General features: G+C 37.5%; 1 protein-coding gene across 8 annotated transcripts in view; it reads left to right on the top strand.

Moving 5' to 3' along the window:
• DLG1 (discs large MAGUK scaffold protein 1) overlaps positions 1-20,248 on the top strand; it is a 271,952-nt gene that overhangs the window by 111,434 nt on the left and 140,270 nt on the right. Inside the window, exon 1 of one of the 8 annotated variants that reach the window (XM_064269212.1) lies at positions 480-4,202. The exons of the other annotated variants lie outside the window; for them this stretch is intronic. Within the exon in view, the coding sequence (XP_064125282.1) occupies positions 3,969-4,202 (234 nt within the window). The 5' untranslated portion in view covers positions 480-3,968. Of the gene's footprint in view, positions 1-479; positions 4,203-20,248 lie in introns of those variants that run through there. 8 annotated transcript variants of the gene reach the window in all.

The following is a 20,248-nucleotide window of genomic DNA, read 5'->3' as shown; positions in this document are numbered from 1 at the left end:
CAACCTTTATGGTTTTTTAGTAAGATTATTTAGTATTTGCCTTTGTTAGTATACCCGAAGACTTTCAGGTTTATCTGTGAGTTTGGAAACATGTACAAATAATCGATATCCTATTCTCTATAAAGTTTTTGAACTCTCTTCTATTTTATGTTATAAAACAAACATTCTTCACACTAATAAATTTTTCATAATCATATTTTGGATTATATAACTACCCATTGAATGAATGTACTTCATTTATTTATGTTTTTTCCTGTTGTTTAGACCAGTTAGAGTTCCCCTAGACATTATATCACTATCACTTTGTGAAAAAGAAAAATTAAGGAAAACTATATAAACACTATATATATATATATATATGTATATATATATATATGTATCATACCAGAATTCTAGTAATAATCCTTTTTGGTAGTTAGCATTTTTATTTTTATTTTTTTAAATTGTTATTTTAAATAGACTTTCTTAGTTTTTCCGGTTTACCAGTACCAGTTCTTCCTGAATTGATTCTGACTCATGGCGACCCCCCATGTGTGTTGGAGTAGAACTGTGCTCCGTAGAGTTTTCAGTGGCTGGTTTTTCAGAAGTAGAACACCAGGCCTTCCTTCCAAGGTACCTCTGAGTGAACTTGAACCTCCAACCTTTCAGTTAGCCGCAAGCATGTTAATCCTTTGCACTGCCCAGGGACTTCAAGTTTTTCTATACTGAACTTAAACTTTGTTTTAATGAGGTGGAATTTATCTTCCAGCCCTGCTACAGAGTGAGTGGAGGTATTCCAAAGCAGGTATCTGTGAGGAGTTGGTTTCCTTCCTCCTCCCAATCAAATCATGTAAAACTTACTGTGGTTTGAGTACATATATGATTTGTATATATGTATTGAGCACTGAAGGAACCTTGGTGGCACAGTGGTTAAGCACTTAGCTACGAACCAAAAGGTCAGTGGTTTGAACTCAGCACCCGCACTGCGGGAGAAAGATGTGACAGTCTGCTTCCGTAAAGATAATGCAGCCTTGAAAACCCTATGGGGCAATTCTATATTCTGTCCTAAACGGTCACTATGAGTCGGAATTGACTCGACAATGAGTTTGGGTTGGTTTTTGTTTTACTGATTGCTGGGTAATGGATGGAGCCCTGGTGGTACAGTGGTTCAGTGTTTGGCTGCTAACCAAAAGTTCAGCAGTTTGAATCCACCACTACTCCTCGGAAACCCTATGAGGCAGTTCACATCTGAATCTACTCGACGACAACGGGTTTGGTGTAATGGATGAGGTGATCTAGATTTTTTTTAGCTCAAGTAATGGGACATTTTCATAAAACAGTCTTTCTCAAAACTCAAGTTGTTTTCTTGGTGTAAACGGATTTGAATAGTAAACCTGTACATTGAGAAGTATTTCCTCCATGTACTCAGGGAAAACATGGAACGGAGTGATTGTCAACACTAGGTTGTTCCAAGCTCTTTGACTCTCTAAACAAACAAAAAAAAAAACCTATTGCCATCAAGTTGATTCTAAGTCATAGCAATCCTATAGGACAGAATAGAACTGCCCCATAGAGTGTCCATGTAGCGCCTGGTGGATTTGAACTGCTGATTCTTTTGGTCAGCAGCCATAGCACTTAACTTTGACTCTCTAGGACAAGAGATCTATGTATACCCAGGGCTTCCTATTCTGTGTGTTAGCACTGTTTGCAATTTGAGGTGTAGGGGATATAGATTCAACGTTAGTATTTTGTCCTCATCCAGAATAACAGAGCCTATAGGAATTCTGGAGCCCTGGTGGCACAGTGGTTAAGAGCTTGGCTGCTAACCAAAAGGTAGGCAGTTTGAATCCACCAGCTGCTCCTTGGAAACCACATGGGGTAGTTCTACTCTGCCCTATCAGGTCACAATGAGTCGGAATTGATGCGATGGCAATGGGTTTTATAGCAATCCTAGGTTTGTTTTTTCTTTCTGTGGATTTTCATCAGGCATGGGTCAAACAGCAGTATGTCGGGGCCAAACCAGTTACTTCAACACTTGATATTAAACCTCACCAATCAATTCTTTTTTAAGTACCTGATTCATAGTAAAACTTTTCAATATGTTTCAGTTCTTCCCTCAGAGAGGATTCTTTGTTCTCTGTCCAACCTTTGTGTTTTCCTCCATTCCTGTACCCTCAAATGGATAGGATCATTCTGCCCAGGGCCACAAAATTGCTAGCTGCTTCTTGTGCAGTCCTTGGGAAGAAGTGGCAAACTTCCTGCTTAATGTCTGTCACAAAGCATCTTACCCTGAGACTTTCATGTGGCTCTCAACCTTTGCTGGGCATATGTCCATTTCTTGGGGGTGGAGTCGTAGAAACAGCATTAGCACAGGGTTTACAGTAGACACTGCGATTGTAGTTTGCCAGTGCTACTCTCCAGTAGGCTGCATCTAGTTGGTACTGATAAACATGTAGGCAGGAAAGGAAAATTTTGTCAGTCCGTATCTGAAAAAACAGCTGCAGTTGGAACTTACGGTATGCTCAACTTAAAAACTGAATTACTCAACCATTAGTAAATTACCATGCAGCATTTTTGTTCATATATTGTTTTAAAGTGTTCATGTTGTTGTTATTAGGTGCTGTTGAGTTGATTTAGGCTCATGACAACCCCATGTATATTGTCATATATACTAACAGAGTATTAAGAGGGCAGGCTTAGGAAATTTGTCGTTCTCAAACTTGAGGGTGCTTAAGAGTCACTTAGGGAGCTTGTTAAAAATGAAAATTTTCAGGTCCCACCCCTAGAAATTCTTCTAGGGGAGGAGATTCCAATCTGCATTTTTACCAACACCCCAGGCAATTCTGAGATGGACTGCTATGTTTAGAAACACAGATCTAGATATTGGATGTTAGAAAATGCCCGTTTAGCAATCAAACAATATTATTTTGTGAACCAGAGTGTAATTCATGTAGTGCTAGATAAAACACGTTTCATTGCTTATAAAACAAAAAATTTACCAATGTTACATTCTTTTACTTTATATGAAGAATAGAGATCTATCTTAGGTCAGTAAATTTTTACAAATTAATAACTATAATCTTATTGTTTATAATATATGAGGGGATGGTGCCAATAACTTCTTTCTTGGTAACTATTCTATCAAAGTTCCAAAAGCCAAATAATACTTATTTTGCTAATTAATTTGTTTCTGTCTCTGGACTTAAATTATCAAAGCATTCAAAACTAGTATATTATATAAAGTGACTGTGCTACATTACAAATGGATGTCTCTCTTATCATTAGATCTCCTCATGGTTCAATATAAGATAGTACCTTTAAAAGACTTAGAACCTGTGCTAATCAATGTAAGCTCTGTCTTGGTGTAGACATTTGTGTGTGAATGACAAAAGCTCCTTTAGTAGAATTATTTTAAACCATCAGAACTGTTGGCAGAGAGAATCCTCTTTTATTTTTTAATTCAGTTCATATGTATAATTTATGTAAGCAGTGAAGATGACATTGGATTTTACTACAGACTGTGCTTGAAACTTGGTAATCTAGGGTTTCTCCACCCAGTACATTAAATCAGGCAGCCCCAAAGGGTCTTGGTAGTCCAGCATTCATAACATCCTTCTTTACCTGCTGATCGACCTCACTTCCTGGATTTCAGTCCGTCTAGTTATCAGCTAACACAAAAGAACAGCTTTTGGTTCCTGCAGACGCTGGTGAAAAAATAATCATGAGAAGGAAATCCACCTTATGCGGTTTTTTTTGTCTGCAAAAATAAACTCAGCCATCATACAGCTAACAGGTACGGAGGGAAGATAACAAGCTCTTTCATGGGAGGAAATTACAGAGAAAATGAGCATCATTTCTCAAGGTTTTTCTTTTCCCTGATCTACAAGTGATGCTGCTGTAATTCTAGCTGCAGTTTTTACCGATCATTCACCACTCAGCAGCTGGTAGAGAAGTAAGACTGCTTGGCAACCACCTGCAGGGCTGCAGAGATGAATTACATTTTCGGAAACAACACACTTCTGTACTCTCGTGCCAGTCGAGGAGGCAATACTAGTTCTAGCCATGGCTCGGTAGGCCCAAAGCAGAAACACTGGGCAAAGAAGGGCTCATCAGATGAACTGCAGGCTGAGCCAGAACCGTCACGCTGGCAGCAGATAGTTGCATTTTTCACTCGAAGACACAGCTTTATTGACTGCATCTCGGTAGCCACCAGCTCCACCCAGGTAACATACCACTTGTTGAAATGATTTTCAGTATATCTCTGTTCACATTTGCTTTTCAAAGATGCCTTAGTATAGGTTCCTTATTAAGGAAGACGTAGATTATCCACTGGGTCTTGGGTGCGCAGAAATGTATGTTTTCAGTCTGTCTATGCAGTACTTTAGCATGAAGGGGGGACCAAAAAACGTTTTCCTTTATGCTCTTCTGTAATGCCAAACATTGTTGGGTGACTTCTCTAAAAATATAAAGCCACTGATGGAGAAATTAAAATATAAATAATGTTTGTCTCCTAATTTTTAGACTGTGTTAAATGTTATAAACTGTGATGCCTGGCCAGAGAGAAGAATACCTTTTTGATTGTTTAGCTTTTCCATGTCATTAGATAACCTTAGGGAGATTGATAAAGTAAAGGAACCAAACGTAATTTGAAATATTTCCATTGTCTAGTGTTTTGAGAATAGATTAAATTTGATACAGTTGGCTGGTATTATATATAAATATATCTTAAAGTTACAGTAATTACATTATGGTTTATTTGAAGGGATTTAATGAATCCCTTCATTTCTTAAACATATATTGTCTAGGGTTAATTTTAAATCAATAAACTTGTGTTGTTAACATGGTCGTGGAAATTTTTTCTCAAAATATTCAAATGACATTTTAGAATCACTGACAGTTTAAAGTCAAATGACAGTTTTTAAGACATTAAAGTCTCCAAATTAAAAAAAAAATCACATAAAACTCCTTCTCTTTGAGGAAATAAGTATTGAAATTAGGAGGAAAAAATAAAAGAAAATATTAGTTTGAGTAAAATACCTATTATTTGGGGATGTAAGGGAGGTAGAGGGAATACTCATATTTTAAAATATACTTTTAACAGATAGGCATTCAACTTCAGTAAAAACAGAAGCATGAGAATCAAGTCTAATTTAAAAACAAGTTGAGAATGCCTTTGCCCTTTGAGATCCATAATATTTAAGTTAAATGTATATCCACATATATATGTGTTCCTTAGGGCCTATTTAAAATAAATCCTTTAAAGTTATTTTTTACCCTAATAATTAGAAGCAATACAGTAAATTTAAAATGTAACTGTCAACAGTTTTTTTCATTATTAGAATTGTCTTTTAATAATAGTGATTTAAAAATAATGTCAACTTTCTTAAGTAAGAAATTCTACTTCTTTGAGACAGAAATGGAATTACTGGTAAAGGTAGTCATCCATCATTTTCATGTGAGCACTGAGGTTACTTATAATCAAAACTTATTAGGGACAATAATTGGTTTAACTCTTAGGTTGTTACTGCCCCCAAGAATTTAATTAATTGATTTTGGCTATAATTACATATCTAAAAAAAGACGCAGAGACTAAGGGTTCGATGTTTAATTCTCTGTATGGTGGTGGTGGTCACTGTAGGGTGATGTGAGATGATGTTTTCTCATGTCGAGAAGAAAGATAGTACAGACTTTAAAAAGCTGTTCATATATAATATTATGCATAATATATGTTATATATAATATATAACAAACTATTATATACACACACTACCTATTACACACACATTCCTACAACTACTGCTATCTGTATTTCATCTTGAGGTACTATCTTCATTAAGGTCACACAAATGAAAAAACAGGGAAAATAATTCATATATAAAACTATTGAAGCCACAAAAAAGTATAGTTACCTTAGGATTTGGAGCAAAAATTGTTATCGTACTGCACGAATGTAGAATCAGAATTTTAATAATGACCTCTATTTGCAACTGATCCAACAAAGTCATTTTAAAATTTATATTTCATTTGGCTGAGATCCTTTCTTTATACCGATAAATGAGTTTGTTTTTATTTCTTCTTTCTTGATCCTTACCTTGTCTTTTTCATTACCTTTGTATTTCATCTCTAGAAGTACAGACATAAGGCCAGAGGTTTTAGCTTTTATTTCCCCTGTTTTGGAGTACCGTCACGTCATTTTTCATTCTGTTCATTTTTCTTACTGATGAAAATTATACTCAGTGATGATTTGGATATTTCATATATCCAAGTATTTGTTGTAGCTCATTAGAATTTATTTCACAGGATAAAATATAATGAGACTGAAAAAGAACCTTAGGCATATTTGGATCTTAGTTGATGATAGGATATAATTTGTTATTTTATCTACTGAGCTCGTGACTGACAACTTTATTTGGTAGCACCAGAAAGGAATTGTACATTGTTAAAAAGGGAGTAGTTGGATGGAATTTCATAATAATTTATTGAGCATCTACTGTATACCTGTGGATATAGTAGTAGCATGATAGTGTTCTGCACTGTGATTGATGAATAGCAGAGATGATTACCAGGTCTATTTCAGTGTTGTCAGAAAAATTCCTTCATAAAATTTGATAGTAAGATTAACTTCGAATCTAATTAGAACTATGCCGTATGATATTTTAAGCAGATTTTTGTAGAGTTGTCATTAAACCAAGGTTTATTAGTTTGAAAGTCATTGCTCTAATTTAATATATCCCCAGATAGCTACAAATAAAAAGATAATATATTTATTGATTCATATAAATTGCTTGTCTGTTGGAGATATTCATGTTCATGTCTGAAATTGTGTGTCAGGTTCTACTGAAATATCTGGCACTTTGTAGGAAGTCAGTGCTTTTTGAATAGGAAGGTCATCAGGTAGTTAACAAGAATACCAGGAGTGGAAACCAGGTCATTATAAACTTCTGCTAGCACAGGGCTTGGCTCATAGTTGATACTCAATAAATGTTTGTTTAATTCATTAATTTCCATTTCAGCCACCTGGAACCTTGTTATCTCTTAGCCTTCCTAAATCTGCAATATGGCCCCATAATCTGACACTGCTTAGATACTTATATTTTTTGGATTTGCTCTTTTCCCTCGTAAGTGCATTTTGTGTATGTTCGTGCGTATGCTTTTAATGAAGGCTTACAGAGCAAATTAGTTTCTCATTAAACAGTTAGTACACATATTGTTTTGTGACATTGGTTGCCAAACAGCAACATGTCAACACTCTCCCCTTTTCCACCTTGGATTCCCCATTTCCATTCATCTAGCTTTCCTATCCCCTCCTGCCTTCCTGTCCTTGCCCCTGGGCTGGTATGCCCATTTAGTCTCATATTGAGCTATGTGTATTATTATTTGTTTTATGGGCCTGTCTAATCTTTCACTGAAAGGTGAACCTCAGAGTAACTTCAGTACTGAGTTAAAAGGGTGTCCAAGGGCCATAAAATCGGGATTTCTCCAGTCTCTGTCAGGCCAGTAAGTCTGGTCTTTTTTTTGTGAGTTAGAATTATGTTCTGCATTTTTCTCCAGCTCTGTCCGGGACCCTCTGTTGTGATCCCTGTCAGAGCAGTCCATGGTAGTAGGCAGGTACCATCTAGTAGTGCTGTACTCAGTCTGGTGGAGGTCATGGTAGTTGTGGTCCATTAGTCCTTCGGACTAATCTTTCTCTTGTATCTTTGGTTTTCTTCATTCCCCCTTGCTGCAGATGGGATGGGGCCAGTAGAGTATCTTAGATGGGCACTCACGAGCTTTTAAGACCCCAGACGCCACTCACCAAAGTAGAATGTAGAACGTTTCTTTATAAACTGTGTTATGCCAGTTGAGCTAGATGTCCTCTTAGGCCCTGGTCCCCAGCCTTCAACCCAGTAATTTGGTCCCTCAGGGAGTTTAGATTTGTCCATGGAGTTTCCATGACCTTGGTTTGGTCAAGTTGTGCTGACTTTCCCAGTATTGTGTACTGTCTTACCCATCAACAAAGTGTTTTTCCCTCCCTCCTCTCCCCTCCCTCGTAACCATCAAAGATTGTTGTTTTCTGCGTATAGACCTTTTCATGAATTTTTGTAATAGTGGTCTCCTACAGTATTTGTCCTTTCGTGATTGTCTTATTTCACTCAGCATAATGCCCTCCAGATTTATCTGTGTCGTGAGGTGTTCACAGATTCATCATTGTTCTTTTTTGTTGAGTAGTATTCCATTGCGTATATGTACTGTAGTTTGTTTATCCATTCCTCTGTTGATGGGCACTTAGGTTGTTTCCATCTTTTGGCTATTGTGAATAATTCTGCAGTGAACATGGGTGTGCATGTGTCTATTCATGTGACAGCTCTTATTTCTCTAGGATATATTCCTAGGAGTGGGATTGCTGGATCGTTTGGTGTTTCTATTTCTAGCTTTTTAAGGAAGCACCATATTGTATCCCAAATTGGTTGTACCATTTTGCATTTCCACCAACAGTGCATAAGAGTTCCAGTCTCCCCACAGCCTCCCTAACATTTATTTCCCCCCTTTTTTTTTTTTTTTCGATTCGTCCAGTAATGTTGGGGTGAGATGGTATCTCATTGTAGTTTTGATTTGCATTTCTCTAACGGCTAGTGATCGTGAGCATTTTCTCATGTGTCTCTTAGCCATCTGAATGTCTTCTTTGGTGAAGTGTGTTTTCATATACTTTGCCCCCTTATAAGCGCCTTTAGTTCTTCAAAGCAGCCCATCTCCCACATTTCTTCTCCTTCCTCTTCATTCTTCATATCTTCTTGAAGTCACACAAATGCCCCATACACCAGATTTTCTTACCCCCTTCAGGTCTCATCCGATAATGACAACCATGCAGCTTATAAACTGTCTCTAACTTTATTATTTGGTTATATACCAAAAGTTTACATTATGGGGCTTTATTTTAAACTTGAATCCAGGGTTTGTCGGGAAAATTAGAGAATAAGGGGAGAACAGAGGTTCAGGAAGAAACCTTGGTGAAGGGAACAAGAGAGTACCTAGACCTGCTTTTGACTGTTTGCATACAAGGAACATGTATTTGGAGGCTGTCTTATACTTTTACCATACAGTTGACATTATAAAATGTTAAATTAAGGTGATTTTCTTGTGTATTAGTCTCTTTCAGTGTAAATTTTTTTATTCTGGGCTGAATACTACTTACGTTCTTAATTTTGAATAGTTACAGAAAAAGTAGCCTACACATTGTCAAACGCTTCCTGATTCCTTGCTTCAGCATCCCTCCTGTTCTTGTCTGTGGGATCACTTGATGCCAGTCTGCCCTGTCCAGCTTAGCATACTCAGCCCTGTTCTAATCTTGGATCAATTTTCATATTCAGCAGGGTTTTAAGGAACTCTCATCCAGTACTTCTATAGTCCAGTTAACTTCCTTTAGTTCAGAGGTGAAAAGTTTTATCTGTTTGGTGATACCAGTGTTTATTGATGAGACTAGTAATCATATAAACTTTAAACAGTTGTGAAGTGATAGGTCACTTTGAGTGTGTGTTTAACAACTCTTCATATATTTTGGACTACTTCAAAATCCCTAACATAGGTCATTATAAATACTCAAATAGAGTTTCCTCTCAAACACTATTAAGCTGAAAGCTCTGTTCCTAGAAGTGAATAGAATAGACATGATGGCTTGTCATAACTGAAGTAGAATAATAAAATTTTCATAAGGGTGAATATATTAGCCACATGAGTTGAATAATCTGCTTTTTAGAGGAAAAACCTTATCCTAATTTAAAATATAGAAAAATACTGTTTAAATACCTATGTGGAAAAATATGTAGACTAATTTGTATAAAAGAATACTATTTGTCCTGAACAGGTGCATTCTGGACTATAAAGAATTTCTGTTTTAAAGCTATGCATTGGATTGATGTTGTCTGGAAAATGGAAATAGTAATGGTGTCAGTCTCATTGAGTTATTTGGATGAAATGATTTAGTGTATATAAAGCGCTTAGAACAGTACCAATACCTGGCACATACTAAGCTCTATACTAGAGTTAGGTGCCACTATTGTTATTTTTATGTTACTTAACTCTGATAGTCTGTGTAGAAATTAAAATAGAAGTAATCAGGAATTGTAGCAACTGGGATAGTGCTGTCTATTCAAGCATTCAGTAAATACTGTTGACTGAATTAGTTAACTTTTAAGTGTAAGCTGTTCATGTTTTCAAGAACACAACTCTCAAGACTATTGCACAATTTAAGAGAGGGGCCCAAAGAGCCCCGTTCCTGGTGAGACCACCAATTCCCTGGCTTCACCTCCCTTCCCAGTCTCTTTCCTGGAAATTTCTAAAAGAACCTGTCACAAGAAGACTGATTTAATTGATCATCCACCTCTCACCAAGCCTCCCCTAAGCATACTGTCTTAGTCATCTAGTGCTGCTGTAACAGAAATGCTACAAGTGGATGACTTTAACAAATAGAAGTTTATTCTCTCACTGCCTAGTAGGCTAGAAGTCCAAATTCAGGGTATAAGGTACAGGGGAAGGCTTTCTCTGTCAGCTCTGGAGGAAGGTCCTTGTCATCAGTCTTCCCCTGGACTAGGAGCTTCTCTGCGCAGGAACCCCGGGTCTGCTCCCCGTGCTGCTTTCTTGGTGGTATGAGTCCCCTCCCCCCACATCTTTCTGCTTGCTTCTTTCTTTTATATCTCAACAGAGATTGGCTCAAGACACAATCCAATCTTATAGATTGAGTCCTGCCTCATTAACATAACTGCCACCTATCCCACCTTATTAACATCGTAGAGGTAGGATTTACAACACACAAGAAAATCACATCAGATGACAAAATGGTGAACAGCCACCCAATATTGGGAATCATGGCCTAGCCAGGTTAACACACATTTTCGGAGGACGCAATTCAGTCTGTAACACATACCATTAAGACTGATCTTATCCTCAGTCACCACAAAAATTCCAAACCTTGCAGATCACTCTCACTCAGCTCCTTATCCCTGTGTGACTGGTGTATGCCTGATCTGTTTTTATCACCCATTTATCTCTAACAACACAAACACTTTCACTCTGCCCTCCAGAACTTCCAGTTTGTCATCAACAGAATCTCCTCCATCCCCAGTCTCTTCGGGGATGGTTCATCTCACTTTTTTTCCCTCATGGAAACTTGGCATTACTCTGAGAATATGGTTTTTTCTACAGCCCTCCCATCGGTTAGGAGTCTTATGCCTCACGCATCCTAGGAGCAACAGTCGGTGTCTTCTTAGCTTATCGTTGACACTCCTGAATGGTTGTACCTCTTCCTTCTTTTAAAAAATTCATGTCATTAGGCTATATTTTCTACTTACCCTCCTTTTCTAGTCAAATGCACTTTTAATTATTGATGGTTTCAACACCTGGTTTCATTTTTTTTTTTTTCTCTGCCTGTTAGTCCTGTAATCATTCTTAGTAATTTTCGATGTACTTGTATGACCTATGCAGAATGCCGACTCGCAGTTCTTTGATCTCTTTACCTATAGGAATCTTGTTTTTTTCCTTCACTTCAGTGACCCCTTAAATGATTATATTCAAAACCTTTTCATTACTATTGACTGTACCACTTAAAAAATCCCAATTTCGTGCCTTTCAAACTGACAGACACTTCCTTTTCTTCAGCTCACTTCCTTTAGTACTCCCACTACAGTGATTTCTTTTTTTTTTTTAATCCTCTCAGTACTTTCAACCTACCTTTTTATTATTCCTTTTAACCTTGTTCAAATTCCATGGTCCATGACTATAAACACTGCCTTTCATAATCTTAATTCCCTCAATATTTGAGACTGTCACTTCATTGGTAAAATCCAGACTTGGTTAATTGAACCTCTTCCTCCTCCACACTAGCTCCCAAGCTGCACATTAAACTTCCAGTTCCTGATACCAGACCTCATTCTCAAGTGCTGATCTTACGCCATCTTCCATCCTGTTACAGTAAATGAATCCTCTGCGTTCCTATAGCTAACTTGTCATTTCTGACTACATCTCAAGCCCTTTGATTATTCAGGGACTTCTGAAATTCTTGCCTCTCTTCACTCCATCACCTGTCTTTGTCTCTTTAGTAATTTTTACTGGATTATTCCCGTCAGCATACAAACTTGCTGTAATACCTCTCATTTAAACAAACAACATAGAAGTCTCTTTTGGAGTATAGTTTGTTAAATCCAGTGATTAATTCTCATCTTCATTTTTACTGGACCTCGTAACAGCTTTCAGCACAACTGATTCCTCTCCCCTTGAAACTCTTTCCCCTGTGACTTCCTGGATACTGGCTGTCTTCTCTTCTATCAGCCAGTTTCCTTTGTGGAATACTCCCCCTTTTTCCTATTCCTACATGCTGAACAGGTTTCGGTGCAGCTTCCAGATGGACTGGAAAGAAAGACCTGGTGATCTGCTTCTGAAAAGCAGCCAGTGAAAACCCTGTAGATCACAAAGGTCCAATCTGCAACCAATCCTGGGGACGGCACAGGACCGGGCAGCATGTTATTCCATTGTGCATGGGGTCACTGTGAGTGGGGGGGCTGGCTTGGCAGCAGCTGACAACAATAAATGTTGAGCGCCTCAGGGCTCAGTCCTTGAACTTCTTCCTTCGTCTCTCTTGTTGACTCATATTTCAGGTGATCTCATCCAGTCATGTGCCTTTAAATGCCATCAATATCTGTAACCCACAGCTAATCCCTATATACTTGTAGATCTAGATTCCCACTTGATATCCCCACTTTGGTTAAGCATCTGAAAGTTAACATGTCAAAAACAGAACTCCTAGTTGTGTTGCTCTCTCCATTTCTTAGCTTCAGTGTACCATTTACTAATACGCTCAAGATAAAACCCTCGGCATCGTCTTTTATTTGTTCCACATCCAATCCAGTAGCAAATTCTATTGGCTCTATGAATTGAGAATATATGTATGATCTCATCACTTTTTTTTAAATTTATTTTATTGTTGTTGAGAATATATGCAGCAAAACCATACACTTCTTTTATTAAAAGGATTCTTAACTGCTTTTCAAACCAGCTGTACCTTGGAGGCCTGAGGTTTGGCTGCCCAGGCCAAGACACCTATACACATTTTGCCATTAGCAGGAGGTACAAACAGTATTGGCACTGTGAATAAGTCCTGTTTTTAAAGGCAGGGAAGTCAGTTGCACAAGACCTAATGAGACCAGAATTTTCCATTTCAGGCAGAAGCTGAGCAGTGCCAGGTCAATTTTATTTGCAGCTAATCTGCCAGCCCTGCCCAGCTGAAAGTAAATGGTGCTTGGTTATAGAAGCGTTTGGTGACAGGTGGCCAGCTTCCTTAGGAAAGATCTGACTGCTCTCTCTCTTTTTTTTTTTTTTTTTTTAAATAATTTTATTGTGCTTTAGGTAAAAGTTTAGAGTGCAAGTTTCTCATTAAAAAATTTATACATAAATTGTTTTATGATATTGGTTACAATCCCCGCAGTGTGACAGCACTCCCCCCCTTTTAACCCTGGGTTCCCCGTGTCCATTTGGCCACTTTTCCTGTCCCTTCCTGCTTTCTTGTCTTGCTTTTGGGCAGAAGTTGCCCATTTGGTCTTATATATTTGATTGAACTAAGAAGTACGTTTTCCACATGTGTTATTGTTTGTTTTATAGGCCTAGTTGTCTAAAAAGTGGGTTTTGGAAGTAGCTTTATATCTGAGTTAGCAGGGTGTCTGGGAGCCATAACCTCAGGGGTTCTTAGTCTCTGTCAGACCAGTAAGTCTGGTCTTCTTTTGTGAATTTTAATTTTGTTCTACAATTTTTCTCCTGCTCTGTCTGGGACTCTCCATTGTGATCCCAGTCAGAGTGGTTAGTGGTGGTACTTAGGCACCATCTAGTTCTTCTGGGCCCACTTCTGTCTTTGGTTTTCTTCGTTCTCCTTTGCTCTGGATGGGATGGGACCAATAGATGTGTTTTAGATGGCCACTCAAAAGCTTTTAAGGCCCCAGATGCTACTGACTAAACTAGGATGTAGAACATTTTCTTTAGGAATTATGTTAATGTCAGTTGACCTAGATGTTCCCCCAGACTATGGTCCTCAGTCCCCAGCAACTCTGTCCCTCAAGGTGTTTAGATGTGTCTGGGAAGCTTCTATGACTTTGTCTTAGTCAAGTTGTGCTGACTTCCCCTACATTGTATGTTGTCTTTCCCTTTACCAAAGTTGACACTTCTATGCTATCTAGTTAGTGATTTCCCCTCCTCACCACTTCCCTCCCTCGTAACTATCAAAGGTTGTTTTTTTCTGTGTATAAATCTTTTCTTGAGTTTTTATAATAGTAGAATCTAACTACTAATTCAAGTTACTTTCATTTGTTTCCTGAACTACGGTGGTAAACATCTAACCGGGGTCCTCGTTTCCATTCTTTCCTTTCACCATTTTCTTCTCCATCTAGCATCCAGATTCATCCTGACAAAATATAAATCAGTTCATGCTAATAGCTTGTTAATCTCCCATGGCTTCAGATCACGTTTATAAAAAATCATAAATCCTTATTTTATTGACTGTAACCTAAAAGGTTCTGTTTGATCTGGCCTTTGGCAGTATCTTCAACCCCATTTCTCACCTCTTTCTCACTCATTCTGTTCCAACTATACTGGTCTTGTATTTCTTCCTCAAATACATCAAGCATGTGGCCATCTCAGAGCCTAAATCTTGTTGTTCTCTCTCCCTAGAGCATTCTTGCCCCAGATAGTCTCATGGTTGACTTCAAGGCTTCCTTCAGATTTCTGCTCAGCCATTCCACTGAGAATGGCTTAAAAAAATATACAAAATGATAATATCGTAATCTAGATTAGATTGGCTATAGTTAGAAGAACTAAAAATGTGAAATTTGTTATATAAGCTCTTGATAGGTAGGAAATGTGTTATATTCATCTTTGTAGTTTCTGTTCAGTGTTTTGATTCTTAGATGACCCTTTTGTCAAGGGCAAATAGGTAGAAAGAAATTTCATAAGCCATAATTGTTTTTTAATATATTCAAACAAATTTTAAATTTTAGCCTTTAAAATAATGTGTTATAATAGTGCTAAAAGTGACTAACCCACATGCCCTTGGTATTAGGCCAGGAGATTCAGCCTGCACCATGTTTTTACCCGTTGTTTATTTTCAAGCAGTGTTTGTTTACATGAGAATTGTGCTTCTTACCACTTACCACAACTACAATTCGATAGTCAACTGCATAATGATTTGTTTAATTTCAGTTGCTAAACCATAAGCTTCACAAGAGGTGGGACTACAGTGTGTTTTCTTGTAGCCCCAGAGTAAATGCACCTGATAAATATTTGCTGAATGGATAAATATTATCCAAGTGTTTATTTTCATTTAATCTGATGATGGCTGAGAGGAAGTTCGGAGCATCTGAACATAATTTGGTCACTATAAATTTCCCACGCCATTTTTATATAGGCGTCTTGTTTGAAAAGGAGCCCCGGTGGTACAGTGGTTAAGCACTCGGCTGCTTACTGAAAAGTCAGCTGGTTTGAACCCACCAGCTACTCCATGGGAGAAAAATGTGGCAGTCTACTTCCATAAAGATTTACAGCCATGGAAACACTATGGGGCAGTTCTGTTTTGTCCTGTAGGGTTGCTATGAATCAGAATCAACTCGATGATGACGTGTTTCGTTTGGGTTTTATAGCTTGAAAATTAGCAAGCTTACATTACAGTAGTCTGTAAGCTCATTGATATTTCAAAAATAATTCAAAGTCCTCTATCAAAAATTTGTGAGGCATATATATTTTTATAAATATGAAGAACTTATGTTCTTATCAATATTTTACTTAGTTTCTTTAAAAATCTTTCTCCTTGTTATTCTTTTTACTTCTTGCTACTGTTATTTAGATAAGATTTTCAGTCGTCCAGTTTTATATCAGAGTTTAGAATTTTAATAAAGGTAAAAATAGTTGTTCAGACCATGTGAAAAACAGTAGCCTACAATTATCACCTTATTTAGCAAACTTTAAATAAACCAGCTCGTGATAATTTTACAGGAATATGCAAATCAATCAACAAAATCTGGTTCAAAGACTTATGCAAGTGTAAGCCAACTGGTTATGACATCTGGAAACTGGAATTCTAGGAGAAGCTTAACTATAACCTCTACTGCCCCTTAATAAATTTATTTAAAAGATTTTTCTTCCTCACCTCTTAACAGGAGGCCTGCCCATTCATTATTTTTACCTTTGTAGGCCTCAATTTCGTCCCATTTCTCAACAGTATTTTCAGTATTTGTGATATCTAAATACTGACTACTGACTCAGCACTGGAGTGCAAAGTGGTATGGTTATGGCACAGTAGGGTCAATTGACTGCCTTGCAAATTTTTGTTGGTTTTAAGAAAAAGAACTGGAGATTATAATCTGGGATTCGAATTAAAACAGCCTCTTTTTTATATTTAACTCTGGCTAATCTTGAAGCCCTGTGGTACAGTACCATTGGTTCTTGATCATATGCTACCTCCTGAAACGGTCGAATGTCGACCAGTTTTTTTTTTTGGTGTAGTGACTCTGTGTATTCAGGATTATCAGGAGGGATCAGTTCCTGGAGAGGAAATCATGCTTGGTAAAGTAGAGGGTCAGTGAGAAAGGGGAAGACCCTCAACGAGATAGATTGACACAGTGGCTGCAACAATGGGCTCAAGCATAACAATTGTGAGGGTGTGGTGCAGGACTGGGTAGTGTTTCATTTTCTTGTACATAGGAACACTATGAATCAGAACCAACTTGAAGGCACCTAACAACAGCAGTCTTGGGGCCCTGGTGGTGCAGTGGTTAAGACCTGTGGTGAGCTACGACTGCTAACCAAAAGACTGGCTGTTCGAATCGACTGGTCGGTCCTTGGAAACCCTATGGGGCATTTCTGCTGTGTCCTATAGGGTCGCTTTGAGTTGGAATTGACTCATTGATAGTGGGTTTAGTGTTTTGGTTAATCTTGGTAGAACTATCCAATATATCAAAGGGTTATAAATTGGAAAAATAAATCGGTTTCAAAGTATTCTAGAAGATAGAAGAAAAGCAAACAAGATACATGTCCATCTTAAGGATTAATAGCTTCAGCTATATTAAATACCACAGGAGAATTTTGGAGGGAAAAAAGGACAGAACAAATACCATATCACTTTTATTAGATTTTCAGAAATAGAAGACTACACACAGTATTATTGTTGTTCTTAGGTGCAGTTGAGTCAGTTCTGACTCATAGCAACCCTGTCTGTGTACAACAGAACAAAACACTGCCCAGTCCTGTGCCATCCTCACAATCGTTGCTATGCTTGAGCCCATTTTTACAGTCACTGTGTCAGTCCACCTTGTTGAGGGTCTTGCCTTTTTTTCACTGACCCTCTACACACAGCATAGAACCTAAATTCTTTTGATTTTAAGAAGACAGCTTTATTATATAAAATTTGTTAAAGAATATTTTAAAGAACTCTCAATGAAACTTAAAATTCCATATGTATTTCATTTTTAGTTGTCACTTCTCTGTTTTTTTTAAATTAACACAGGTAATTAAAAAATTCAAACAGTTTATTTTAATAAAAAATAACAGCTGATTTTCTATTTTCTACATTTGACTTAATTAGCTTTTTTTCCCCCTCCTTATTCACCTAAAGCAGGGGTCAGCAAATTATAGCCTACAGACCAAGTCGTGCCTGCTACTTGCTTTTTTATAAATAAAGTTTTATTATTACACAGCCATGCCCATTTGTTAATGTGTTGTCTTTGCTGTCAAGCTACAGCAGCAGTTTGGTAGTTGTAACAGAAACTGTATGGCTCACAAAGCCTAAAATATTTGTTTTCTGGCCCTTTTCAGAAAAAGTGTGCCCATCTAAGGATCAATGGAGTATCCTATTTCCTTTTTTAGTTAATATTATATATTGCCATTGCAGTAAAATATAGTGGTAACTTGTAAACCCATTGCCGTCAAGTCGATTCTGACTCATAGCGACCCTATAGGACAGAGTAGAACTGCTCCGTAGGGTGTCCAAGGAGTGGCTGGTGGATTCAAACGGCGGACATTTTAGTTAGCAGCTGAGATCTTAACCGCTGCACCACCAGGGCTCCATGTGGTAAAGGCAGACTAAAACTCTTTTTTTGAACTATTTAAGAGCAACAGTATAGCATACTGGTTAAGTGTACTGTCTTTAAAGGATGATGGATCGATGAAACAGATTTCTTTGGTTGGTCTTGTGATTTCATTCATCCAACAGATATTTATTAAATACTTCCTTTGTGGTAGGCACTGTTCTAGGCACTAAGCATACAGGAGTAGGTAGAACTGAAATCCTTGCTTTTATAGAGCTTATGTTAAAGAGGAAGAAGACAGATAATAAACATGATTAAAATATGACATGCTGGAGAAAAAGTAAAGGTAAAAAACAGTGAAAAATGTGTGTGTAGGAGCCTGATAGATAGGATAGCCAAGAGGGACTTCAGCTTGAAGGTAATATTTGAATAAAGGCATGAAAGAAGTTACGGATTGAGCTGTGTTGAAACCTGGGACAAGAGAATTCTAAGCAGAGGAATACCAAATAGGCTCTGAGGCAGAAGCATGTATAGGATATTTGGGCAGTCAGTGTTGCTCAAGCAGTGTGGAGAGGAGAGTAGAAGGCTTCAGAGATATGAAAGGGCCCTGAATCATGCAGGAACTCACGGAAGAGTGACTAGAATAGGGTAAATATGATTCCTAGGAAGCGGTAAGGGCCCATTTTAGGCTAGTAATCATGAATTTGAAGTCCATGGTTTTGCATGTTTCTCTGGCTGCATTCTGATGAAATCAGGTAAAGGAGCATAATGCAGTTAGTAGTTTCGTCCCCTTTTGTAAATTACGTAACCATATCTTTACATCCAAGTCTTAAATCTCTATATACTTCAAGATTTTTGTGGTCGGCTCATCCTTCTACCAGTCTAAGATGATCAGCTAAATGCTGGTGGAATGCGATCTTTCCATAATGAAGGAATGACAGACCCTAACTGAATATCATGAGTCTTGCCGGTGGAAATAGATGGATCCACGTATATGATCTGCCTGTGTGAACTAACAAATCTGTAGCCACTTTTCTGTAATACAATGTTAATTTCTAGAGCAGTTTTCCTATTTTGCCTTTGTTATCTTAAAATCAAGAATTTGTATTTTAATATCCTTAGTGATTTGTTTAAAAATACATCTAGCTTTATAGCTGTTTCCTTCTGAGACGTGGGTGTCCTATGCAGCTGATTAAAATAACATTTTTTTTTTTTTTCACCGCACCAGTTTACGTTTTCAGTGTCCGCCAGAAGAGCATTTGGATAAAATAAGAAACATTTGAAATTAAGCCATGAAAAACATGTTTATTCTGAAGGTACTAGGCCCCTGTTGAAACAGTGATTCCCAAGCCAAGTTTCTATAAATCTAGCGTGCTGTATTTTCTCCTTCTGTACACATTTAAAAGTCACATTTCCTGACTTCTCCCTCACTTTTAGATCGCTTCCTTGACATAGGATCAGAGTAGCGTGCCTCATTGCAACACAGTAGATCTTTAAAGGAGGGACCAGAGAATTTGGATTAAGAAGGTTAACTAAAACAAAATAAGGTCCTCTTTGACCAACAGTTGGCAGTAGGGTTGTTATTTTCCCTGTTACCTGAGATATTAATACCAAAAGGTTTGCTAATTCATATGTCTGATTTTCTCTAAATATAGTATAAATTTATTTAAACTTCCTTGAGTCTTTTTGTAAACTTAGTTTACCCCATTTATGTAACATGTCAATGTAAAATATTAGCAGTTATTAGGTATTATAGCAATTATTTTCTTTCAAGTTTCATTTTATGCTATAAAAATTACTTTGGTAAATAATTTAGTGAGGTAAAAATTTTAGATATATTCAGATAGCCTTATAAATCTTTTATGCCTGGATCTAACTACAGTGTAAAAGATAATTTTTAGTGGCCGTTTGTGGATGTTATTCCTGATCGTCCCACCTCACTCCTTACTTCCCATCAGGCACCAGATACGCCAGTTCTACATTCAAAATTAATTTTGATTTGTCTACTCATGGCCATTTTTACCATTATCATCATTTGGTTTAAGCTACTAGTCACCTCTCAACTGAATTATCACAGTAGCCTCCCACCTGTCGCCTTCTGCTTCCTATGTTAGTCAAGATTCGTATGCATGTAATTAGAAACCCTGGTGGCACAGCAGTTAAGAGCTCAGCTGCTAACTAAAAACTTGGCAGTACAATCCACCAGCCGCTACTTGGAAACCGTATGGGGCAGTTCT

Source organism: Loxodonta africana, chromosome 1 (assembly GCF_030014295.1).
Source record: "Loxodonta africana isolate mLoxAfr1 chromosome 1, mLoxAfr1.hap2, whole genome shotgun sequence".
In the NCBI taxonomy this organism is placed as follows: domain Eukaryota; kingdom Metazoa; phylum Chordata; class Mammalia; order Proboscidea; family Elephantidae; genus Loxodonta; species Loxodonta africana.
Note: the sequence above shows the minus strand (reverse complement) of the source record. Positions and strands in the feature narration are given on the sequence as shown.